The sequence below is a fragment of the Kryptolebias marmoratus genome, linkage group LG15 (assembly GCF_001649575.2).
Source record: "Kryptolebias marmoratus isolate JLee-2015 linkage group LG15, ASM164957v2, whole genome shotgun sequence".
Classification (NCBI taxonomy): domain Eukaryota; kingdom Metazoa; phylum Chordata; class Actinopteri; order Cyprinodontiformes; family Rivulidae; genus Kryptolebias; species Kryptolebias marmoratus.
Window position 1 is genome coordinate 17,119,611 of NC_051444.1, and position 27,549 is coordinate 17,147,159.

At 40.4% G+C, this 27,549-nt stretch overlaps 1 protein-coding gene across 1 annotated transcript; it reads left to right on the forward strand.

The window, feature by feature from the left end:
* Positions 1–458: 458 nt before the first annotated feature.
* pepd (peptidase D) lies at positions 459–26,712 on the forward strand. Its single transcript, XM_017428694.3, has 15 exons — positions 459–529; positions 3,232–3,415; positions 3,597–3,724; positions 16,657–16,720; positions 19,914–19,961; positions 20,133–20,194; positions 20,672–20,716; positions 21,236–21,311; positions 21,419–21,465; positions 21,937–22,005; positions 22,273–22,350; positions 22,584–22,732; positions 24,170–24,354; positions 24,874–25,065; positions 25,311–26,712. Exons 1-15 carry the CDS (start codon positions 513–515, stop codon positions 25,446–25,448), a joined length of 1,482 nt encoding a protein of 493 aa, XP_017284183.1. The 5' UTR covers positions 459–512; the 3' UTR covers positions 25,449–26,712.
* Positions 26,713–27,549: the final 837 nt, after the last annotated feature.

The window sequence follows — 27,549 nt, forward strand, 5'->3', positions numbered from 1 at the left end:
TGCTTCTAAATATCTCATTATGTTTTAAAATTAGGATTTTAAGATGTAATGTGATGTAATGTTGTTACATTTATTTTCCTCTTTCTTTATTTGTGTTTGGAACCAAAAGTAATTACACTAATTATGCTACCAAATAATTATACCAGTGGAAATTGAAATGTTTCCGTTTCCAAGCACATTTGTGAATAAAGATGGAGGTCACTGAAGGTAACACTGGAAGCATAGGGTATGTGAAAAACCAAGAAATCGTTTTTTTTACGTATGAATGTAGTTGCGCTCACCTTTTTGTTGTTTGTTAGATTGTTTTTAGTGATCAAAATGTAGATCACTGAACTAAACGCAGTGCCCGAAAAAGAGAATCTACTGTAGTAACTGCAGTTTCCCAGCGGAAGCTAGAATGTCCTGAAGACTTGAATGCAGCACAACGCCACGTCAGCTGATTCGTTGCCATAGAGCGCTCACGTGACACACGTCAACACGTGACAGTCTGGACCCAGTTTGTTTCCACCGCCATGGCTGCAGCAGCTCAGTGAGTTAATTTCTCTCTTTTTTTGTAACACAGACTAATGGAATATGCATAATCACTTAAAGTCGTATAATAAGTAGAACTGTTTGTGTTTCGACTGTCTGTTTTATCGCCATTTTCCATGTTAGTTAGCCGAGCGCGCGAGCTGTTGCTAAAACATAACTTAACTACGGTGTGAGAATTTAATGTCCTAAACACCTGTTATCTTTACAAATAATGGTTACAATCTTATTCCCAGGGATCAAATTTCAAACGCTTTAATTTTTTATGCCACTCTTATCAATTAAAACAAAAAACAAGTGAGCTGGGTCAGTTAGTAGATTTGTTTGTTTTAATTTTCTTATTAATTAAAGTTGTTTCTTAAAGGCAGCCAGAGGTTTGCTTTAACATTTCGCAAGATGCTCAACCCAGTGGACTAAAGTGCAGTTTATGGACTTGGAGGACTTTGACTTCCTGCTGCTGTGTCTTGCATTCTTGATACCACTGCAGGCTTTATTTGTACTTATTGTAATGACACGAGTAGCTGTTGTTTTCATGGGTTTAAAGTGTACAAAAGTGCGCACTATCCAGTTTTTCAGAGATCTAGAGGTAAATTAAATGTTTCAGTCTGTAACAAGAAGTGCAGAAACAATCAGACAGCGCCCAGCCTTTATCACATGATGGCACAAGAGACACTCAGTCAGCATAAAAATAAAAGAGGCGAGATTATCTTCAAAGTTGTACCTATGAGGTGCTGAGTTCACATTTTTAAAATGTCCCCCCTTTTCTTTAGTACCTGAAACTTTATTATATTTGTTTATTTAAAAAGTTCAACAGCTTGAGAAATCAGAAATAAGATTGTGTTTTGTCATGAGCATGAAATAAACTTATATTGTTTTAATTCTGTCATAAAGTTGTGTGAGTTCATGAATCAAACTTTGTCACTCTCCAGGTGAAGCTCAATGTTGTTTTGTTATCTTATCAGCTGAGCCCTGGCAGAGACAAAGATTTAGATCTGAACCTATCATTTAGAAAGTTAGTTGCTTGTCAGTATCTTATGTCTTAACTGTTTGTGTGAATATGGGCTGTGGTTCATCTGCTTCTAAAAAAAGTTAGCAATTTTTTTTTAGAATATATATTTTTTAAATGAAAAGAGTGTCAAAATTGTCATATTTAAAGCTGTATTTCTTATGATTGCTAGGAGAATCTGAAACAAAGTTTTGAAATGCTGCTTTTTGAAGCATAATACTCTTCTTCCATGAACTGATTTGGAGTAAATTAATTCTGCTGAAAAGTCCAATCAGCAAGTGCCGTAGAAGCTCCAGCAATGACAACGATCCTCAGTTCAACTTCAAAAAGTACATCTAATTGAGTTGATGGAAACATGGCTGTCGAAGCAGAAATTTTAAAGAAAGAGTATGTCACTGTCAAATTCATACCTTTTTGTTTCAGTCTAGTTGAGAAGGGAATTTAAAGCAAACTTTCATCTTGGAAAAATGTATATGGGACTCTTTTAAATGAACTGGTTTGGGACAGATTAATGTTGGCTGAAATGTCCAATCATGTTGACCTGTCAACTTATGGAGGTGTTTGTCACACATGGTTTACATTAACCTGTTTTGCAATTTGAAACTTTAAAATGAATTTTAAAAACTGTAGTTGAAAACAACACGTTTCAAAGCAAATGGCATCATGTACATGCATATCTGTTATGTTGTTGCTGTTCTTTTTTGCAATATAACATAAACCTATTATGAAATAAAAGACAGCTTATTTTATCTATCTCACTGTACAGATGTTCTACAGATGTTTTTTTCTTCTTGAGTTGTTTTCACTAGAAAACCTTTTTCTTGTCTACACCAGCCAACATTTTTACAGCATTTAGACGCCCTGTGGATCGATGAAGTTCAAGTACTTCTCAGCCTTAGTTAGCAAAAAGAAGCGTGGAATAAAATCTGTGCAGAATGCAAAGAAAAGATCAATTTCTTGGGATGAGGGTGAATCGGTTATTCTGTGGCCTTTTATTTTAACAGGAGTCCACTGTGATTTGTTACATTGAAGGAAAGCGTTGATTGTATTTCTGGTAGAAAATGTCCCAAGTCTTTTGAAGTGCGGCTGAAAATAAAAGGAAGAATCTCTCAGTATGATAAAACAGGCACAGGCACATGCTGACGTTTATACCACGGTGTCTGTCGTTCCTTGAGCTAAGCATAACTCAGAATATGTGAACATGCAAACTGACTATAGAAATGTTTCATGCTCGGCTGTCTTTGAATTTAGATAGAACCTTGTAGCATAAATTAATTGGCAAAAAAGAACCCAGTAAAAACAAACTGACAGCCTCTTTGCTCACTAATTAGAGCTATGATAATTGCCAGAGGGGGTCTGACTAATGAATGCATTGTCATTTCTTAGTAATACAACCTTTTGTGCACAGGCTTTTCCCATTTTTACTCATTTTAAAAGTGTAACAGAAAATGAAAAGCAAATTAAACCTAAAAAGTTAAAGAAATGTTTGATTAATAACTTTATGCTGTGTGGGCTGTTTCAGTCTACTTACAGTTACAGAAAGTTGTTGTTGTTGTTGCATATCAGGATAAAAGAGAATAGCTGATGTCAGTAATCAAAGTCAATCAACTCTCAATTATAACTTAACCAAAATCCTCCAGATTACTGGCCAGGCTCTCCACCCTGACCTCAGGTATTCTGTCCCTCTGTGCTTTCAGACCTGTGTTCTGGCTCGGTAATGAAACCCTGAGGGTGTCGGCTGCCCTTTTCGCTGAGAACCGTCGGAGGTTGTGTCAGGGGCTGAAAGCCAAAGACGGTTTGGTGCCGAAGTCTGTGGTGGTGCTGCAGGGAGGGGAGCAGAAGCAGAGGTACTGCACAGACACAGACGTCGTCTTCAGGCAGGTGGGTTGGCCGTAGTTCAGGATTTATTTTTTCCACCTATAATTTCAAAACAAGCAGTGAGCTGGTGTCACCTTTGAAAGTTTTGTCCCAGTCATTTGTCAGTTTCGTCGTCTGAACACTTCAGAAAAGTGGACAAAGGGCATTTCCTCTCTGCCAGTGTCTGATCCTTTCACCTGTGCAGGAGTCCTTCTTTCACTGGGCCTTTGGAGTGACCGAGCCCGACTGTTATGGAGCCATTGATGTGGACTCTGGGAAATCCATCCTTTTTGTTCCTAAACTGCCCGAAAGCTATGCAACTTGGATGGGAGAGTAAGTAACACTAATCCTCACAGAGCTGTGTACGCTGCCAACAATCGTCAGCTGCCAGAACAAGGAGGGGAGCTGTGATTTAAGCCAACACACTGTCTACCTTTAGACTGTGTATTGATAGAAAGTCTGTTTCTGTCTCGTCATTCAAATAATCAAAGGAGGAAAAATCTCAAAAAAGTTGCATTAATTACACAAAATATAGAAATGACAAGTTGATGTCTAACTTAATTGGTGATTAACAGTAAAAAGTCACTTATTTTCACTTTCTTAGTCAATTTAAAAGCCAGTTTGTGAGAAACAGATGTCAATCACAGTATATTGTGCATAAATACTAATATTGTGTCAAAATAAAATTGATAAAAAGTACCCTGCATGTGAAAACACTGATAATGTCAAATTTTTCTTTCCCCTCATCTATACGATTCAAACCATCTCCTATCATCCTGACATTATTCAGAATTTTATTTATTTATAACCTTTATCCTGCTTCTGGCATACTTTATGTGAGAATCGGAATCTGTCTGTCTTTGGTTCAAGTTTCAGGAAGTGTCTGCCAGAGTCTGTGTTAGAAATACAACACATAATTGTCCAGGGAGTATGTTGCATTAAAACAAAAACATTAAGACTGTTAGGCAGTTGGCAGAGGCTTTGTGCTTGTGCGTTGAACCTGCTTTTGTGCAGAAGCCAGCTAAAGATTTGGGTGGTATTAAGCTGGCTCTTGTATCCTAATTGCTGATGGTGGCCAAGAAGAAAATGATATTAAAATGTATATGCGTTTTTCTTTTAATTCATTGTTTTTAAGCTCACTCTGGAGCATGAGTTAAATGTATCTTTTGGTTCAAACACAGTTTGATTTTTTTAGATTGTGCAACTGCAGATGTGAGGAGCAGATTCCTGTTCCTTTCCAAATGTCAGTAAAGGAAGAACAAAACCCACTGAGGACATTAGTCATTATTGTCTTGCAGACAGCATCCAGTTTCTGTACGTGACAGACAAGAACCAGCAGAACCAAGGCTTGGTTTACATCTCCACCTACAGTACATTGCATATAAATTTAGCAGAAACTGTTCTTTGTTAGAAAACTCATGTCAGATTCTGTGCACTCAGTATTACTTCTCTCTCTTGCAGGAATTAAGTCTTTTGAATCTTATCTCTTTTTTTTTTTGGGAGTCTTTTATTGAAATAATTTTTCTAACAGACACTAATTCTACCTGGGTGGTCATTTATCCATTTAATGATGCCACCCACCAAGTCATCCTCTGTCGATCTGGATATTAAGAGCTTCTTCATGATCGTCTTATTATTATTCTCTACAGTAGTGAGAAGATTGCAGTATCTTTTTACACATGCATATTATACATGTAACTGTAATGTAATACAGTTTTTCCCCAGACTTTTTCCCCTAGGACTGTTACGGTCCGCATAGGACCCACAACATAAGGAGTCCAGACCAAGTTACAAATAACAAAAATGTTTTATTTTACCCAAGTCTGGACACAGTGGTACAGGGAATCGTGGCAAAATAAACAAAAGTGTGGGAGCGCTCACGAACCAGCCAGCAGTTGACCGTCGGATTCGGGCCGCTCCCCTCACCCTGCCTCACAGGATCACAAGCCCTACAAACAAAAACCGGAAACCCCCGCTTAGCCTACGATTCCCCAACCAAACAACACAAGCAGGTCATCAACCAACAAAAGGTGGCATCAATCAGGAGGAGCGGGAGCGAGGCTCAGAGTTGCACAAACACAGGGCACTCATCTGAACCTCCTCCCCCTGGTGGGTGGGGCTTGAGCCTTTTAAACCCTTTCCAGCCAATCAACTGCAAGAAAACACAACCATTAAACAGGCACTCATTCACATCAAATGACAGGGCACGTCACACCTCCACCCTTAAATGCTGCATTGTGATTTCAATACACCATGCAGCATCAATAGTAGGAACGGGACAATGTGTCAGCTAAGATGTTATCCTTACCTTTTATGTGTTTCACCTCCAAATAGAAGGACTGAAGGTAAAGGGCCCATCGCATCAGCCGTCGGTTGGAATTACGCATTTGCTGAATAAAGACGAGCGGGTTATGGTCAGTATACACCACAATTGGGCTACTAGAGGAGCCCACATAAACCTCGAAGTGTTTTAACGCCATAACCAGCGCCAGTGCCTCTTTCTCTATCGTAGAGTACACCTTCTGGTGTCTATTAAATTTCTTTGAGAAATAGCACACAGGATGTTCGATCCCATCTCGACCGTCCTGCAAGAGAACCGCGCCAGCTCCTGTGTCACTGGCATCCACTGCCAGTTTAAAGGGCACAGTATACGCAGGTGCGGCAAGAACAGGGGCATTACTCAAGAGCGCTTTAACACACTCAAACGCATGTTGACACTCCAATGACCAAATGAATGGAACTTTTGGACTTATCAAGTCGGTGAGAGGAGAAGCAACAGCGGAAAAATTCTTACAGAAACTCCTGTAATAGCCTGCCATTCCAAGAAAGCGCTGCAACTCACGTCGTGAGGAGGGAATGGGAAACGATGAAATGGCCTCTATTTTCGAACCAACTGGCCTAACATGTCCATTGCCCACCATTTTACCCAAATAAACCACAGTAGCACGACCAAACTCACATTTTGCGAGATTAACCGTCAGGTGAGCTTCAGTTAATTTCTGGAACACCATTTTTACTTGTTCTAGATGTTCCCCCCAAAAGTCTGAATAAATGACAATGTCATCTAAATAGGCTTCACACCCCTTCACCCCAGACAAAACTTTGTTTACTAGCCGCTGAAAAGTTGCCGGCGCATTACGCACTCCAAATGGCATCACTGTATACTGCAAAAAAGCATCTGGAGTCACAAATGCAGTTATTTCCTTGGCCCGCTCTGTCAGTGGGACCTGCCAATAACCTTTGAGCAGATCTAACTTTGTCACAAAAGCTGCGGAACCCACACGATCTACACAGTCCTTCATCCAAGGAAGCGGATGGCAGTCCGGTTTTGTGACTCTGTTAACCTTTCTAAAATCAGTAAAAAAGCAATCAGACCCATCCGACTTAACGGCCAGCAAGCACGGTGAACTCCATGCACTGCAACTTGGTTCAGCAATGCCATTTAGCAACATATATTCAACCTGATTTTGTAGGCGTTTTCTTTTTTCGTGATTGACCCTAGATGCGTGTTGTTTAATAGGGGGAGAATCACAGACATTTATATCATGTTCCAACACATGAGTTTGAGAAGGCACATCTAAGAACAAACCACGGTATGAATCAACAAGATCCATCATGTCCTGTCGTTGATCATCAGACAAATGCGATAAACAAGCGTTCAGATCATCCAGCATCTCAGAATTTTTTAATCAGCCCCGCTGCATAGCCTCACACGGGCTTCCAATGTCAAGTTCAGGACTGGACAGCTCCTCTGAGGAACTCACTTCAGCAGAAGAAATGTCAAGTTCAGGACTGGACAGCTTCTCTGAGGAACTCACTTCAGCAGAAGAAATGTCAAGTTCAGGACTGGGCAGCTCCTCCATGGAACTCACCTCAGCAGAAGACTATGCCACAGGGGGAACGGAGGGCAAAGATGTGGCACCAGAAGACAAGCTCATGGCAACAGAATGATTTTCATCCCATTCATGATATTCTTTCAGCATATTTATGTGACACAAGCGGCTGCAGCGCACACGGTCAGGAGTGGAGATTATATAGTCTGTATCACTCACTTTATGTTTAACCACGTATGGTCCGCTGTAGCGCGCCTGCAAACTAGCTCCTTCAACGGGCAAGAAAACTAAGACCTTATCTCCAGATTGAAATTGCCTGTTACTAGCCTTCCTATCAAACCAGCCCTTCATTTTGCTTTGAGCGGCCTGAAGATTGTCTCTAGCCAATTCACACGCCCGATGAAGACGAAAGCGAAACGCGCTGACGTAATCCAGAAGGTTCTGTGAATCACTGCCCATCCATTTCTCTTTTAACAATTTCAGTGGGCCACGAACAGAATGGGCAAAAACGAGATCCGCTGGGCTGAAGCCAAGCGATTCCTGCACCACCTCACGTGTTGCAAAAAGCAACAAGTGGACTCCTTCATCCCAGTCTTTATCAAACTCCAGGCAGTATGCCCGAAGCATACTTTTTAAAGTCTGATGGAATCGTTCCAGTGCGCCCTGGCTCTCCGGGTGATAAGCGCTGGACCAGCAATGGGTGATATCAAGCTGCTTCAAAACTTGCTTAAAGATGCGTGACATAAAGTTGGATCCCTGATCAGTCTGAATTATTCTTGGCAAACCAAATAGAGAGAAAAATTTCACCAATGCATTCACAACTGACGGCGCAGTTATTTTGCGCAAGGGAATAGCCTCCGGAAACCGAGTTGATGTGCACATCACGGTTAACAGAAACCTATGACCAGATTTAGTTCGTGGAAGAGGACCAACACAGTCCACCAACACACGGTCAAATGGTGCATCCACAGCGGGAATAGGATGTAAAGGATGAGGTGCAATAGTTTGATTAGGTTTCCCTGAAACTTGGCACACCCCGCAAGTTTTACAATATTTCCTCACATCCTTCTTTAATCCCAGCCAAAAAAATTGTCGCAAAATGCGGTCATATGTTTTGGTCACCCCCATGTGACCAGCCATGGGATTGTCATGAGCAAGACTTAAAATGGCAAGACGAAATTTCTGTGGTACCACAATTTGAGTCACTGCCCGCCAGTCATCATCTTCAGAGGCCTGTGAGGGCGTCCATTTACGCAGTAGTAGTCCATCTACACAAAAATATCCCTCAGGCATCTTTTCAACTTCCTCATTTGGAACAATACGACTGAATAAAGGGAGAAGAGAGGAATCACGACTTTGTTCCAAGATAAGATTTTCTCTTGACATTTTGTCGTCTAGAGCCTCCTCCTGATCTACACATGGAGGTGGAAAAAACACAGACGTATCTACAGCGTCCGAATTACTCCTCAGATTGAAATGATCATCTGATAACACGCTGTTCTCCAGGTCAACCACATCATCAGTGTCCGATTCAACATTTCTCCGGACCATAGAGCGAGTAATCGCGCACACAGGGAACACCTTAGGATATTTTTTCTGCAACTCATCTGGGATACCAGACATAACTGGAACTGTTGTGACTTCCGGGTTAATCAAGATTCTACCACCGGCCAAATCGTTTCCCAGAAGAAAATCAACCCCTTTTATTGGGAAAACTGGACTTGCAGCCACCACCACATCACCAGACACCAACTCTGAATTTAAACAGATGCGATGGAGAGGAATGCTCAAAAAATTCATTCCCAGACCTTGCACCAATTCATTTGAATTTAAAAAGGTCTCATCATTTAACGGCAGTACACTATCCAGGATAATGGATCTAGAAGCCGCCGTGTCCCTCAAAATCGTCACAGGTACTCGTGCTCCACCCGCTATGGAGACACTCCCTGTCATAAGAAACGGCGCATAGATGTCCAGGTCCACTTTCCCTGCCTCGCAGGAAACCAACACTGGGGGCGGCTTAATCGGCATGGCCGGCTTAGATGACAATGTCTTTCTGTTAAGCAAAAAACAGTTGGCCACAATGTGACCACGCTTATTGCAATGAGCACAAACCGGCCGTCTACCGACCCCACTCTCAAAACGATGTTCCACCTCCACATCAGACTTTGCAGGAAGCGGAGCACTGCGCTGTGGCACATACGGCTGCTTGTCAAAGACATCCTTATGAGTCAAAACATACTCATCTGCCAATACAGCCGCTTTAGAAATCTCAAATACTTTCTGTTCATTTATATATGTTGCGATCTGTTTTGTTAAACAATTTTTAAATTCTTCCATAAGAACCAACTCACGTAACTGATTAAAGTTTTTCACACCTTGTGCCAGACACCAACGATCAAAAAGAACCTCCTTATCATGAGCAAATTCCACATGACTCTGACCCTCAGCTCTAGTAAGACGGCGAAACTTCTGCCGGTATGCTTCCGGCACAAGCTCATATGCTTTAAGAACAGCTGATTTCACAGTGTCATAACTCAAACTGACGTCAGTCGGAAGTGAAGCGTAGGTCTCCTGAGCTTTACCCGTAAACACGCACTGCAGTAATAATGGCCAAAATTGTTTTGGCCATTGTAATGATGTAGCCACTCTTTCGAAAAGAACAAAATATTTGTCCACATCCTTTTCTGAAAAGGGTGGTATCAAACGGACGCATTTACTCATATCAAAGGTAGGCGAACCCCAAGGAGCAGTAGAACCGCTCAACTCAAGCTCTTTCAAACGAACTTCTTTTTTTGCTTCAGTCTCCAATTTACGCAGTTCAAACTCATGATCCAATTCCCGTTCCCTGAGAGCCAAACGACGGAGTTCAACTCCAACTCACGAAGATCGGAAGAAGCCTTTTCAGTCCCAGCACTCCGACTCTGTTCGGGACTAATCTGGACATCAGGGCTCAGATCAGCGTCAGAGTTGATTTGAGGAGCAACATTAGAACTGGTTTGAGAAAGAACACCAGCATCAATTAAAGCAGAGACAATCTCAGATTTAATCTCTGCCTTTTTCAACTGCCTAGACACAGAGATAGAAAACTCAGCAGCAATTAACAACAGCTGTTCCTTTGTGCAGCAATCAATTTGCTCAAAAGTCGGATTTTCCGAAAACTCTGTCACATTAAACTCCATTTTATTTTTCCAGAAATTACAACGAAACTAAAACAAAACGCTCCAAGATGCCAACTCACAAAATACCATTAAATACAGGGAAAATCTGCTCTAACGTTTAAATTACGACGTCCCAAAACGTCTCAACAAACAAAACAGGCTTTCAAGTCGGACGAGCCCCCAATATGTTACGGTCCGCATAGGATCCACAACATAAGGAGTCCAGACCAAGTTACAAATAACAAAAATGTTTTATTTTACCCAAGTCTGGACACAGTGGTACAGGGAATCATGGCAAAATAAACAAAAGTGTGGGAGCGCTCACGAACCAGCCAGCAGTTGACCGTCGGATTCGGGCCGCTCCCCTCACCCTGCCTCACAGGATCACAAGCCCTACAAACAAAAACCGGAAACCCCCGCTTAGCCTACGATTCCCCAACCAAACAACACAAGCAGGTCATCAACCAACAAAAGGTGGCATCAATCAGGAGGAGCGGGAGCGAGGCTCAGAGTTGCACAAACACAGGGCACTCATCTGAACCTCCTCCCCCTGGTGGGTGGGGCTTGAGCCTTTTAAACCCTTTCCAGCCAATCAACTGCAAGAAAACACAACCATTAAACAGGCACTCATTCACATCAAATGACAGGGCACGTCACACCTCCACCCTTAAATGCTGCATTGTGATTTCAATACACCATGCAGCATCAATAGTAGGAACGGGACAATGTGTCAGCTAAGATGTTATCCTTACCTTTTATGTGTTTCACCTCCAAATAGAAGGACTGAAGGTAAAGGGCCCATCGCATCAGCCGTCGGTTGGAATTACGCATTTGCTGAATAAAGACGAGCGGGTTATGGTCAGTATACACCACAATTGGGCTACTAGAGGAGCCCACATAAACCTCGAAGTGTTTTAACGCCATAACCAGCGCCAGTGCCTCTTTCTCTATCGTAGAGTACACCTTCTGGTGTCTATTAAATTTCTTTGAGAAATAGCACACAGGATGTTCGATCCCATCTCGACCGTCCTGCAAGAGAACCGCGCCAGCTCCTGTGTCACTGGCATCCACTGCCAGTTTAAAGGGCACAGTATACGCAGGTGCGGCAAGAACAGGGGCATTACTCAAGAGCGCTTTAACACACTCAAACGCATGTTGACACTCCAATGACCAAATGAATGGAACTTTTGGACTTATCAAGTCGGTGAGAGGAGAAGCAACAGCGGAAAAATTCTTACAGAAACTCCTGTAATAGCCTGCCATTCCAAGAAAGCGCTGCAACTCACGTCGTGAGGAGGGAATGGGAAACGATGAAATGGCCTCTATTTTCGAACCAACTGGCCTAACATGTCCATTGCCCACCATTTTACCCAAATAAACCACAGTAGCACGACCAAACTCACATTTTGCGAGATTAACCGTCAGGTGAGCTTCAGTTAATTTCTGGAACACCATTTTTACTTGTTCTAGATGTTCCCCCCAAAAGTCTGAATAAATGACAATGTCATCTAAATAGGCTTCACACCCCTTCACCCCAGACAAAACTTTGTTTACTAGCCGCTGAAAAGTTGCCGGCGCATTACGCACTCCAAATGGCATCACTGTATACTGCAAAAAAGCATCTGGAGTCACAAATGCAGTTATTTCCTTGGCCCGCTCTGTCAGTGGGACCTGCCAATAACCTTTGAGCAGATCTAACTTTGTCACAAAAGCTGCGGAACCCACACGATCTACACAGTCCTTCATCCAAGGAAGCGGATGGCAGTCCGGTTTTGTGACTCTGTTAACCTTTCTAAAATCAGTAAAAAAGCAATCAGACCCATCCGACTTAACGGCCAGCAAGCACGGTGAACTCCATGCACTGCAACTTGGTTCAGCAATGCCATTTAGCAACATATATTCAACCTGATTTTGTAGGCGTTTTCTTTTTTCGTGATTGACCCTAGATGCGTGTTGTTTAATAGGGGGAGAATCACAGACATTTATATCATGTTCCAACACATGAGTTTGAGAAGGCACATCTAAGAACAAACCACGGTATGAATCAACAAGATCCATCATGTCCTGTCGTTGATCATCAGACAAATGCGATAAACAAGCGTTCAGATCATCCAGCATCTCAGAATTTTTTAATCAGCCCCGCTGCATAGCCTCACACGGGCTTCCAATGTCAAGTTCAGGACTGGACAGCTCCTCTGAGGAACTCACTTCAGCAGAAGAAATGTCAAGTTCAGGACTGGACAGCTTCTCTGAGGAACTCACTTCAGCAGAAGAAATGTCAAGTTCAGGACTGGGCAGCTCCTCCATGGAACTCACCTCAGCAGAAGACTATGCCACAGGGGGAACGGAGGGCAAAGATGTGGCACCAGAAGACAAGCTCATGGCAACAGAATGATTTTCATCCCATTCATGATATTCTTTCAGCATATTTATGTGACACAAGCGGCTGCAGCGCACACGGTCAGGAGTGGAGATTATATAGTCTGTATCACTCACTTTATGTTTAACCACGTATGGTCCGCTGTAGCGCGCCTGCAAACTAGCTCCTTCAACGGGCAAGAAAACTAAGACCTTATCTCCAGATTGAAATTGCCTGTTACTAGCCTTCCTATCAAACCAGCCCTTCATTTTGCTTTGAGCGGCCTGAAGATTGTCTCTAGCCAATTCACACGCCCGATGAAGACGAAAGCGAAACGCGCTGACGTAATCCAGAAGGTTCTGTGAATCACTGCCCATCCATTTCTCTTTTAACAATTTCAGTGGGCCACGAACAGAATGGGCAAAAACGAGATCCGCTGGGCTGAAGCCAAGCGATTCCTGCACCACCTCACGTGTTGCAAAAAGCAACAAGTGGACTCCTTCATCCCAGTCTTTATCAAACTCCAGGCAGTATGCCCGAAGCATACTTTTTAAAGTCTGATGGAATCGTTCCAGTGCGCCCTGGCTCTCCGGGTGATAAGCGCTGGACCAGCAATGGGTGATATCAAGCTGCTTCAAAACTTGCTTAAAGATGCGTGACATAAAGTTGGATCCCTGATCAGTCTGAATTATTCTTGGCAAACCAAATAGAGAGAAAAATTTCACCAATGCATTCACAACTGACGGCGCAGTTATTTTGCGCAAGGGAATAGCCTCCGGAAACCGAGTTGATGTGCACATCACGGTTAACAGAAACCTATGACCAGATTTAGTTCGTGGAAGAGGACCAACACAGTCCACCAACACACGGTCAAATGGTGCATCCACAGCGGGAATAGGATGTAAAGGATGAGGTGCAATAGTTTGATTAGGTTTCCCTGAAACTTGGCACACCCCGCAAGTTTTACAATATTTCCTCACATCCTTCTTTAATCCCAGCCAAAAAAATTGTCGCAAAATGCGGTCATATGTTTTGGTCACCCCCATGTGACCAGCCATGGGATTGTCATGAGCAAGACTTAAAATGGCAAGACGAAATTTCTGTGGTACCACAATTTGAGTCACTGCCCGCCAGTCATCATCTTCAGAGGCCTGTGAGGGCGTCCATTTACGCAGTAGTAGTCCATCTACACAAAAATATCCCTCAGGCATCTTTTCAACTTCCTCATTTGGAACAATACGACTGAATAAAGGGAGAAGAGAGGAATCACGACTTTGTTCCAAGATAAGATTTTCTCTTGACATTTTGTCGTCTAGAGCCTCCTCCTGATCTACACATGGAGGTGGAAAAAACACAGACGTATCTACAGCGTCCGAATTACTCCTCAGATTGAAATGATCATCTGATAACACGCTGTTCTCCAGGTCAACCACATCATCAGTGTCCGATTCAACATTTCTCCGGACCATAGAGCGAGTAATCGCGCACACAGGGAACACCTTAGGATATTTTTTCTGCAACTCATCTGGGATACCAGACATAACTGGAACTGTTGTGACTTCCGGGTTAATCAAGATTCTACCACCGGCCAAATCGTTTCCCAGAAGAAAATCAACCCCTTTTATTGGGAAAACTGGACTTGCAGCCACCACCACATCACCAGACACCAACTCTGAATTTAAACAGATGCGATGGAGAGGAATGCTCAAAAAATTCATTCCCAGACCTTGCACCAATTCATTTGAATTTAAAAAGGTCTCATCATTTAACGGCAGTACACTATCCAGGATAATGGATCTAGAAGCCGCCGTGTCCCTCAAAATCGTCACAGGTACTCGTGCTCCACCCGCTATGGAGACACTCCCTGTCATAAGAAACGGCGCATAGATGTCCAGGTCCACTTTCCCTGCCTCGCAGGAAACCAACACTGGGGGCGGCTTAATCGGCATGGCCGGCTTAGATGACAATGTCTTTCTGTTAAGCAAAAAACAGTTGGCCACAATGTGACCACGCTTATTGCAATGAGCACAAACCGGCCGTCTACCGACCCCACTCTCAAAACGATGTTCCACCTCCACATCAGACTTTGCAGGAAGCGGAGCACTGCGCTGTGGCACATACGGCTGCTTGTCAAAGACATCCTTATGAGTCAAAACATACTCATCTGCCAATACAGCCGCTTTAGAAATCTCAAATACTTTCTGTTCATTTATATATGTTGCGATCTGTTTTGTTAAACAATTTTTAAATTCTTCCATAAGAACCAACTCACGTAACTGATTAAAGTTTTTCACACCTTGTGCCAGACACCAACGATCAAAAAGAACCTCCTTATCATGAGCAAATTCCACATGACTCTGACCCTCAGCTCTAGTAAGACGGCGAAACTTCTGCCGGTATGCTTCCGGCACAAGCTCATATGCTTTAAGAACAGCTGATTTCACAGTGTCATAACTCAAACTGACGTCAGTCGGAAGTGAAGCGTAGGTCTCCTGAGCTTTACCCGTAAACACGCACTGCAGTAATAATGGCCAAAATTGTTTTGGCCATTGTAATGATGTAGCCACTCTTTCGAAAAGAACAAAATATTTGTCCACATCCTTTTCTGAAAAGGGTGGTATCAAACGGACGCATTTACTCATATCAAAGGTAGGCGAACCCCAAGGAGCAGTAGAACCGCTCAACTCAAGCTCTTTCAAACGAACTTCTTTTTTTGCTTCAGTCTCCAATTTACGCAGTTCAAACTCATGATCCAATTCCCGTTCCCTGAGAGCCAAACGACGGAGTTCAACTCCAACTCACGAAGATCGGAAGAAGCCTTTTCAGTCCCAGCACTCCGACTCTGTTCGGGACTAATCTGGACATCAGGGCTCAGATCAGCGTCAGAGTTGATTTGAGGAGCAACATTAGAACTGGTTTGAGAAAGAACACCAGCATCAATTAAAGCAGAGACAATCTCAGATTTAATCTCTGCCTTTTTCAACTGCCTAGACACAGAGATAGAAAACTCAGCAGCAATTAACAACAGCTGTTCCTTTGTGCAGCAATCAATTTGCTCAAAAGTCGGATTTTCCGAAAACTCTGTCACATTAAACTCCATTTTATTTTTCCAGAAATTACAACGAAACTAAAACAAAACGCTCCAAGATGCCAACTCACAAAATACCATTAAATACAGGGAAAATCTGCTCTAACGTTTAAATTACGACGTCCCAAAACGTCTCAACAAACAAAACAGGCTTTCAAGTCGGACGAGCCCCCAATATGTTACGGTCCGCATAGGATCCACAACATAAGGAGTCCAGACCAAGTTACAAATAACAAAAATGTTTTATTTTACCCAAGTCTGGACACAGTGGTACAGGGAATCATGGCAAAATAAACAAAAGTGTGGGAGCGCTCACGAACCAGCCAGCAGTTGACCGTCGGATTCGGGCCGCTCCCCTCACCCTGCCTCACAGGATCACAAGCCCTACAAACAAAAACCGGAAACCCCCGCTTAGCCTACGATTCCCCAACCAAACAACACAAGCAGGTCATCAACCAACAAAAGGTGGCATCAATCAGGAGGAGCGGGAGCGAGGCCCAGAGTTGCACAAACACAGGGCACTCATCTGAACCTCCTCCCCCTGGTGGGTGGGGCTTGAGCCTTTTAAACCCTTTCCAGCCAATCAACTGCAAGAAAACACAACCATTAAACAGGCACTCATTCACATCAAATGACAGGGCACGTCACAAGGACGATTGCATTTCTTATGGGAAAAAAAATCTTCTGTTGTAAAATAAAGGACATCAGCAATTTCTGCACCTGAATCTATAGACCTGATCTGAAGTTATTTTAGGAGGGGGGGAATAAAACGTGTTTATTGCATTTAGCTTTTTCAGTGGTATTTATTTTACATATGTTGACAGGATCTTCCCTAAAGAGCACTTCAAGGAGAAATATGCTGTTGACGAGGTGCACTACACCTGTGATGTAAGTATGTCGATGCTTTCCTGTACAGCTGCTGTCACAGAACCTTTTTGTGCACTAATTGAACCTACAGGTTAAGTCCCACAACCATGAGTTGTATTAAAGGTCATAAGTGCTTCCGTATAATGTTTTAATTATGAGCATTATTGGGGTTTTTTTGTACTTTTTGCCAAAAACTAATATTTGTCTCATCCAAAATTGTATGATTAATGTTAAATTTGCAGCATAAACCAGTAATGAAGTTGTTTGCAGTCATTGTTATTACATGCAATAAGTCATGTTACCATTTCAAATTGCATTAATTCACAATGAACTGAAAGTATATGAGCACATTAAAGATCAGATCTTATTTTTGTGTCTTCACATGATTGGACATTTGGGCTGTTTGAGAGTATGTAAACTCATTGTGGGTGAAGTCACTGACAATCTTTATTACCTGTGAAAATGTGGAGAGTATTCGACCTTAACTAACAGCTGTTTGCCATCATGGTGACAAGCCTAATAGGCTTCCGACACACAAAAAAGTCTTGGCCGACTTTCTTTTACTTTGCAACCTGCAGCTTCATTTTTACAGCCCGTTTTTGAAAAGATCACTCATCTGTAAGCTGCTCTTAACTGCCTGTTCTGGGAGTTTGAGTAAATGTTTATCAGTGTTGTCAGCAGATTCCCAGGAGAACAATAATGTTGGGTTAACAGCTCCAGAGCTCATTTTGGAGATGCATGAAATGCATGTTAATACATTAAAAATTGTATACTGGGCTACAATAAAGGAGCCTTTTGCCAAACAGTAAATCTCTGGGAGTTTAAAGCAGTCCAAAGCTTCTACACTTTTTTTTTTTAATATTTACACTTTATCCTTATGACTCATCCTTCTGGCACTCTCCGTTTTTTTACATCCCAGCATCACATGAGGTGTTAGATTTCCTAATTAGCCACGTTTTACTTTTATCAAGCAACAGCATCTTAACACTGCAGGATTAAATTAGAAATTAGAAAAGTCTGATGGTTTTACTGCTAAAAACATTTGAAGCTTTACTCACATTCAGTAACACAAAGAGTGAGTGTAAACCATAGATGGTTTATGTTAATAGGCCAAGGGTCCCCACTTTCTCTGAAGCCAGCAGGACTCGGTTTGTGGGAGCTGCCATGTTGCATTTTTGGAACCAGAGTCTGTGCACCTTAGATGTCCCACCTACTCCCCAGCACACAATCATGGTGTCACATAATCTTTCTTTTAAGCATGAAATGACTAATTAGAGATAAATGTGTTAGAAAAATGAATGTTTGAACATACAGCAACATGGTAAGAACCACAAGAATTAAATCCTGAAAAATATATCTGAGGTCGTTTTATGTTATTATTTTACCAAGGGCAATGTTCTATTCATTTACATGGAGGGGGCAGGACTTAAAACCAGTCCACAGAGAAGCTAGTTCCATTTTGACTACAGCTTTTGGGTTTCATCTGGAGGTTTATGATGTATTTAAAGTCTACGGTGTAAATCATTTGGGTATCAGACACTTCTACCTGCAGAAGACCCAACAAGAACAATATTTCCTTCTTATAAGAGTCAGATCATATTCTGAGCTCACACAGTTTGTGTGTTTTACAGTGTTTTTTTAAACCAACATGTTTCATACAGACTTATTAATTGGCTCCAATAATCTTTTGAAGCTAACATGACACCAAATCAGGGCATCAAAAATGCAGCAAATTAATCTTGATGTCCAGCATTCTGAAAACACTAACTGCATACAGTATGTATAGCATTTATCTCAGCGTCCTCACACTGTTCCTTTCTGCTTGCATGCACAGAGAAGAGCTCGCTCTGTTGTATTACTGTAAGAGTAGAAATATGAGTGTGCTGCAGATTTGGGGACAATCAATTTTCTAAAGTACATGTTGCAGCGGATTTCCCCACAGCCTTTTCAGTGAGGGGTAAAGAGAACAAGGAGCAGTCGAGCAGCTGATGGGGACATGAATGTGAGTGAGACAGAAAACACGAAGGCGTTCTGTCGCTTCTTCTGAAAGAGATTTTTTCCTATCAAGATGAGGAAACTTATTTGAGATTCACACTATAATCAACACTGGAACAATAATGGTGCATCTGTGTTAACTCTTCACAGTATTAGTATACAGTAAAATCTTAGAGCTATTTTTTTTTTTCAATCATATTATCAGGATGTTTGGGTGTTCTGATTTTGGATATTTTTGTTGGAAAGATAATGTCTTTATTGTAACATAAAGAACATATATCTGGAGTAGGTTTGGAAAATGTGGCTCATTTTAAGCTTCAGCTCATCTGATCAGTTTGCTTCTTGCTCAGGTGCAAAGACCAACTAAATTACTTGATTTAACCTGTTTTGTATGTATGTATGTATATATATAGTTTTATTCTGCTTCTATAGCTTGAACATCAGATGGACTCGCTCAATTTGGCTCAAAGACTGAAAACAAATATTTTGCACATTCGTCCTTTGTGTCTTTCTTTTGCTGACATGGTTTTTACTACTTTACATGACTAACTACTTAATACTTGCACATGTAACAGTTTTAATATGTTAAAATATTTATTATTTATTCTAAACAATAATTATAATTATTGCAAGCATTATTTTTCACGTGCTAGATGTAAATAATGACAATCACTAGTAACTTATGAACAGTGTTACAGTTGTAAATTGTAGTAATATACATAAACAAGTAGGCGTTGTTTTCAAAATAAATGTGTATTTTATAATTACTGCTGTTGCAAGGCGCTGTCTAAAAAGAACATTTTCACAATGGCTGCACACTCCTGAAGGTCAGATCTTAGATTTAACATTGTCCAGTTTATAAAAAAAAAATAACAAGCTTCAAATTTGATTTTTATATTAGACCATGAGAATGAAAGGGTTCTTCTTTTCATCTTTTTTAGCAATATCTTAGAAAACAGTTCTTTTTACAATAAGAAGTAATTGATTTATTTATAGTAAAATTGACAATTAAACTAATTTTACATTGTTGGTAAGAAAACAGTTAATTTGTTATGGAGCGTGAAGGTTGCAGACAAAGGTAAGAAAAACTGAGTTTGGTCCTTGTTGGATAGTGGCCTTTATTATGAGGACTGAAATGAGCAGAAAACAGATTTCTGTCATTGCTGAAGCTCTGCAGCAGATCATGCTCTGCTCAAGATCTCCTGTCTCATTCCTGCAGATTGCTGATGTCCTGGCCAGCCAGAATCCAGCCGTTCTCCTCACACTGGTAACCATCACGCAGTCAGACATGATTCACAATGTTTACTTTTATCAATTAATGACTCTCTAAATATAGGGACATTTACAGTGCAATTTTACTGCATATTGTACTATTCAAATGTTACTGTTTTAATATAATGCATGCACCTGAGTTTTTATTTTTAATTTTTTTCTGCAGAAAGGACAGAACACTGATAGTGGGAGCATCAGCCGTGAAGCCTCCTTTGAAGGAATTAGTCGGTATGTTATTTAACAATAATTCGCAATAACAATATAATTTATAAGAGTTATATGTTTTAGTTCTGGGAGTTCAGTCATTGAATGAACTTAGTGATGAGTTAAAAACTAAGAAATCAGTATTTGGGTTAAAAAAAGCTTTAAAATTTAAGTGTGATATTGTTACATGATGTATTTTGTGAATTAATGATCAATTATTACTTTAAAATAATAAAATAGTATAAAGGAGATGGAATCATATAAGCTGTTTCTTTGAATATGTTTAGTATTCACTGTTCTTGTTTAAACATGTTCGTATAAAGCCTTTATCTTTAACATGACCTTATTTTTTAGCATACATTAATTTAGCAAGAAATGTGTACTCTGCTTGTAAGCTGCCTTGTTCCTTTCCTAACTGCATATTTTTCTCAGTCATGCTCATATAATTTGCATAAACTATTAGTACCACCCAGGTAATGGTGCACTTTGTTGTTTTATCAGCTTTCAAGTGAACAACACCATTTTGTACCCAGTCATCGTGGATTGGTGAGTAGAATGCTTTTATCTGATCAAGGAAGACCACTTTAGGCTTAAAAGTTTTTTTTTTCCAATCAAATAGTTTAAAGTCTTTACAAGTAAGTCATCTTAATGGTAAAAAATGGGTCTTCTCTGTTTTTCCTCTTCCTTCCGCTCCCTTGTCAGAAATTACTCTGCATGATTATAATGAGCTTCGTGCTCACTTGGTTGTCTCTGGTATTAAAGTTTGAAGCCTTTAGATGATTAAACTTTTTTCCTGAAATGAGAAGGAATGTTTTTCAAGCGTACGACAGCTGAATGTGGACGTCCTTGTTGGATTATTAATTATTTGTTAATCTCAACAAGCTGTTTTAAATGTGGTATTGTAGCATCAAATATTTAAAAAGTATGTTTATATTCAGACATGATACAGTTATTGTATTTCTTTTTTGCTTAATGTAAACTTTGTATGGTGTTTGTTTTGTAAAATAGACGTACAGTCAGTTATATCTTGTTTTAAAGAGCTTCGTTCTGTGTGTGTGTTTGCAGTCGTGTTGTTAAGACTGACATGGAGCTGGAGGTCCTGCGCTACACCAACAGGATTTCCAGTGATGCCCATAAGATGGTAAGATTCTCCTTGATAAGATCAACTATACTGGTGACAAGTGGGCAGATTTATCTTTTTTAAAATGTGCTAAATTTGTTATTAATATAAAATTGTATTTGTTGTAGCTCATGAAGCATGTGAAACCTGGACAGCAGGAGTATGAGATGGAGAGGTAAGTTGTTTTATTAAGTGTTTATATGAGTCGAAATTTACTGACAGGACATGCGGACACAAAGTCTCATATTTACTTGATGTTTAGATTGAGTCATGAATGTGGAAATAAAACTTTTTTTTTAATATATATATTTATTTATTTGATTCATGACTGTTGTGTGTTTCACATGTAATGCTAATCAAGGAACTTATCTGTTTTAAGGCAATGATGAAAAACAAAGACAATTTTCTGTATCAAACTTGATCTAGATCTGTTTTTTATGTTAAACGAAAAAACATAATCACCTTTTACGATCCTTACAATTAGTTTGAGCACTTGATCATATAAGGATTTCTTCTAAAGCACATAGTTGGGCAAAAAGTATTTTAGCTTAAAATGTGTTTTTAGTGAATCTTATTGCATAATTCACTTCATCTTACTGTTTTTATTATTTTAATTGAAAGACTGTTTTTGTTTTCCTTTTTTCAGTCTGTTCCAGCACTATTGCTACACGAAAGGAGGGATGCGCCACACTTCTTACACCTGTATCTGTGGAACGTAAGGCTTCATTAATTAATTATTACTATTGTTATTATTATTTGACTTTGTCACATGCAATACAAGGTTACATGACTAAATAAGGCTAGCAGCATCAATATGTCTCAGCAAACATGTTGGGTTTTTTTACGCAAAAGTCTGGAATTGGTTTTGCCATTCAGTAAAGTTTCCTCCTGATAGTTCAGTAAGCTAACGAGCTAAAATGGAAAGTACAACTGAACTATAAAACGTGTCTTTGGTTTTGGTTTCAATCATTTTTCTCACCAGAGGCAACAATTCCTCTGTGCTCCACTACGGTCATGCTGGGGCACCAAATGACAAAACGATTCAAGATGGAGACATGTGGTGAGTATCCTTCAGTTGTTTTCAAAATTTCTGTGTACCATGCAGTTGGTTTTGGATTTGTTTTAGAAATAATCACAAGAAAATGCAGTCAAGTTGCATTTTTTTGTTGTTGTTTGTTTAAATTGTTTTTGTACATAATTGCTTTCTGTTTGCTAAACTAGATTATCTAAATCACTTGAAACGCAAAACAAAACAAAGATAAATCAGCCGTTCTGATCTTTTCTGCCCTGCAGTCTCTTTGACATGGGCGGAGAGTACTACTGCTACTCTTCAGACATAACCTGCTCCTATCCAGCCAACGGCAAGTTCACTGCAGACCAGAGGGCCATCTACGAGGCGGTTCTGAAATCCTCCCGGGCTGTGTTGGCTGCCATCAAACCAGGTTAACACTCTAAGAACACTGTTTTATTTTGTTTTTTCCAGACAGAAAGCACGGTGAAGAAAGGTCATTGAATTTAACACCACATAATTAATCTATTCTAACACATACTCATGTATAATTTTTTTTTATTTTACTTTCACAATTTTCTTCATTGTAGAAAAACTTTGAAGTTATCCAAAGGGAAAAACAAATTACTTGAAATAATTTAGTAAATAAAAATGTGCAAACAAATAATATAATATCAAAGCAAAGCAAAGCACCCCACACTAACACACTCCCTCCTCTTTGTCCGGTGATGAAGCATCTTAAAGCTTAAAGCTTTCTGTATCGGCGAACTGTTATGTCTCAGGTCGAAGAAGAGCTATTTTTCACAGAGCTAAATCGTTGATGTGATATGACTCACCGCTGTTGTTGAATAGGTTTATTTACTGTAACCTAAGACCACCTTTTCAATAATGAATGACCTTAAACACATTAGGAAGACATGGATTACAGGCAAGATAGACTTTCCTGCAGCCTCCTCTCATTTAGATGTGGCCAAAATACAGCACTATACAAAAATTTTAACTGCCCCAAATTTTTGTATACTTTGCTTCCAGTGAAAAAAACAATGACTCAAAGCTTCTGCAGTACTGTATTTCTCTTGGCAGATGTCTAGAATGTATCCTCACTGGATGTCCACACAGATATAGGAGTGTTTTTTGTTGTTTTTCCCCCCAATAGAGAGGAGCAGCAACACTACTCAGAGCCCCACTCAAACATCTGAGTACTTCACCCTTTGAATCTCAGCTTACTCGTTGGGTTATAAACCACTGCAGTGCCAGCAGAAGATCTCAAATCGTGATCTGAAATCAACGGGGCTGCATGATCTGCTTAAAGCAAAAATGATAGCTGTAATCATTTTAAACAAAGCCCTCCATCCCCTGGCTATGCCTAGAAATTCTGATTAGAAAGGTTATGATCAAAAATTAAAGACAAAAGACCTTCTTAAAAAGTCCCGTGCCCACCAGAACTGAGAATGACTTATTACTGGCAAAGAAAACCAAGCTTTTACTCCGGTTATAAAAGACACAAATAGCCTGTAGCACAAGGCTCAGGACAATGCCCCAAAGAGCTGAAGCATTCCTCGCAAGACCACACAGGAGACATATTCATAAGCCTCCTCCAAGTCAGCAAAACACATGAAGACTGGTTGTATAAACTCCTGTGCACTATTAGAACTGGGCCAGGGCTCCCTATTTCCATGAGTGTTATCTCAGAGTTTGGATGTTTTCAATGTTCTTTTAAAATCTATGCAAGTGTAAACCTTCTACTGACATCATTAAAAGATCTGTTATGTTACTGTTACAAACCAAAATAACTCGACCAAAGATATTTAAATACAAGTCTTTCATAGTTTGAAAGCTCAAACTACCAAACTACCTTTTTTTTTTTTAGGTGTGAAGTGGGCTGACATGCACCGCTTGGCTGACAAAGTTCACCTGGAGGAACTGGTGAAGATCGGCATCCTGCGTGGTAATGTCGAGGACATGTTGAAGGTCCACATGGGCGCCGTCTTCATGCCCCACGGCCTGGGACACCTGCTGGGCATCGACGTGCATGATGTGGGGGGTTACCCCGAGGTGAGAAGAAACACTTTAGAAATCTGAGAACGTCCTCATCAAATCCAACAGTCAGCAGAAGAAACCTGCTCCTTTTCTTTGAGTACTGATATCTCAATAACAAGAGAAAAAGTACAGAACTGAGAGATGAACGAGCTGAGGATGAGGTCAGGAGAGTCAGGGCTCTCATGGTTTTATATTGTGGTGAATCAAAACATTGTACTGTTCTACAATTTTGTCAGTATTATTGTGAGTTTATTAAGTACCAGTGTGAAGTCCTAATAAACCTTTTGACATGCTTTGGTTAATATCACAGTAGAAGTAAACCTAAAGAAATGAAATTATTTGCATCCATAACTGTGCTTGAATTCTCTCCTTAGTCTGGATGGAAATACTTCAATATATGGAGCAGATGTTTCAGATTAAACATTCAGATTATTTGTTAAATAGACAGATTTTACCCATGAAGAGCCTGTTCTCAAGAAGATGACGCTAATCAATACCTCCAATCAAACAATAAAAAAATATTATGTGTTCAAGGGAGTGGAGCGCATTAACGAGCCCGGACTGAGGAGTCTTCGTATGGGCCGCTTGGTGAGGGAGAGAATGGTCCTCACTGTGGAGCCCGGCATTTACTTCATCAACCACCTGCTGGACCAGGCCCTGGCTGATCCCGCCCAGAGCTGCTTCATCGACAATCAAGTGCTGCCTCGATTCCGAGGCTTCGGAGGGGTCGGTGCACCTAAACACTTTTATTTGACTGTCTGTTGCTTTGAATTCAGTGGGGCAGGAGAGGGTCGCTGATGACAGAGGGGTTTAGACCATAACAAACACAAACTTAAAACCTTATTTATTGATAAACCTGTGTTTTTCATAGAGTGATTCAGCTCGGATTTAAAATGCACTGTTTGGAGATGAAACGTGTTTGGGTTTTTATTCTCGTGCTGCACTAACCGTGGTGTAATCACTGTGTGCAGGTTCGGATTGAAGACGACATTGCAGTGACAGCTGATGGCGTAGAGCTGCTGACCTGTGTCCCTCGCACGGTGGAGGAGATCGAAGCTTTCATGGCCGACTCTGCCAAAGCTTTCAGCCCAGTTGTCAGCGCTGAGTAAATAAGAGATACCAGAGAAGCCTGAGAGCCGTATGCTGGGAATGTTTTATTACAAAGATCCCTCAGATAAACTGAGGTTAATCAAGACGAAAATGATCACACAGAACATTTCTTAGCTTCTTTTTTTCTTCTTCAGTTTTAATATTGATTTAAAAGTTTTAATACAAGCAGTGCTAGCTTTCGCAAAGCTTTAGCTTTTTTGATTGCCTAATCACAATTTTGAAAACGGAGCCCTTTTTAAAGAAAACCCTTTACACATTTACACATCCAGTTAGAAGAACACCTCAGCTCTTATGCATAATGTAAAAAATATACACAAATTCATAAAAACTTTAGGTTTAAAACATCAGACATGTTTAATATGGTGAAAAAAAAACAATAAATGCTGGTAGGACTTTTATTTTCCCTATGATATACTGTAAGTACATACATTGGAAGTACTAAAATCAATTTATCAGACATTACACAAAACTGGTGCTGCAGACTAATGAAAAGATTTATTTCTTACCAGAAACTAAAGTCAGTCAGCATAAAGTAGGAACAAAATATGTTCCACTTACTGTAAGCTCAGCAAACATTTGTATAGACAAATACTGTAGTAAAAAAAAACGAATAGAACTGCTACTCTCAAGACGGTTACAGTAACTGCTGGGGGAGAAAATCACAAACTCTAGCCTGGGCGTCATCTCTTTGCCCAGCTAGATTGACCATAAGGTTTCATCCATATGGCAGAATATCTGCTCGTCTCCTAGGCAACATTGGTAGAACCTCCTTGTGTGCAGAATCAATTCTTGCACAGATGCTGCATCAATAGAGTTCTTATACCTGATTGGTGTGTTTTCAATTAAGCACGTACAGTATGTGTTTTCACACCTGGTGGATGTGTTTAACCCACTGATTCGGCGGGGGGGGGGTCACGTGACAAGTCAGTGCTTTGAAATAGCAAAGAAGTGACATATTTTGATGTGCCTAAGATAGATAAATGGGTTTAGTGTTTTGCAACAAATGTGAGGCTGACATTGTGCTTATAGCTGTGCAGAGTCAGGGGGGGCTGTTTTGCTTCTGGAGTATTAGGGTTTGTGAACTGTGAATTGATTTTTGTTTTAATCAGTAGGCAGTCATAAAACAACCAAAGTGACTCAGTCTCAAATGTCTGCTTAGAAAATTTTGTAATTTTATAAGAGAAAATAAATGCTTTTTTCCTATGTTTTTTCTAAACATTCACTGAGGTGAAAAAAAAATGAATAAAGATTATACTTCGCAAACACGTGCAGCTGATTTGTTGATTTCTTTTGAATGAAAGTCAGTTCAGTCATAGAAATTGTATAAATATGTGCGCTCTTCCACAATATGTAAGTATAAAAGACGGTAACCTTTTTAGGGAAATCTCTAGGCATTTCACAGCCATCACTGGGATATGAACAGTTCTGTTAATTCTAAATCTGCTCCGAAGACTCCTTCAGGTGTGGCGTGTCCAAAACCCATTCCTTGCAAGATGTCTGGAAATCATATTTATCAGCTGCCTCCTTTGCTGTCCGGAGCGCGCTCTTTCTATAAATAAATAAACGTTTCCCACACGTCAAGCCCTTAAATTTGTTGCTGTTGTCAAAAGGAAAATGCATGCGACAATCAAACACTTGAATAAGGATAAATAGCCATTGTGTGATGTTTTCACTGCTGACCCTTTTTTTTTGCATATTCAGGTAATCTCCATTTTTATTCCAGGTGGACATACATTTATGTATGACTGGACACAAATGGAAAATCAAGACTTTTGAGTTTTCAGCAAAGGCTTTATTTTATTATTGTTGTTGTGTTGGAGACAGTGACTTTCACCAGTCCTCTTAAAGTGCTCTAATCAAAATAAAAGCCCATTATGTCCACACTCCTCACATAGGATTGCTTTGTGAGGTTTCTGGGCATATTGTGAAATTTGCAGACAGTATAGGAGGGGAGATGGAGCTTTCTGATTGGTGTAAAGCAAATGAAGTGAGTAACTGAGCTCTGAGGCTGACAAAAAGATGCTCCAATGAGTAAAAAAAAAAAGACTGATAGCCTCGCTTCACTAGAGGACATTTACACCAGCAGATGCAGAACCAGAG

Coding starts and splice junctions, on each gene's coding strand:
- pepd (XM_017428694.3), top strand. Junction 22,006..22,272: donor TACACCTGTATCTGTGGAAC/GTAAGGCTTCAT, acceptor TTTTCTCACCAG/AGGCAACAATTCCTCTGTGC. Junction 25,066..25,310: donor GATTCCGAGGCTTCGGAGGG/GTCGGTGCACCT, acceptor CACTGTGTGCAG/GTTCGGATTGAAGACGACAT.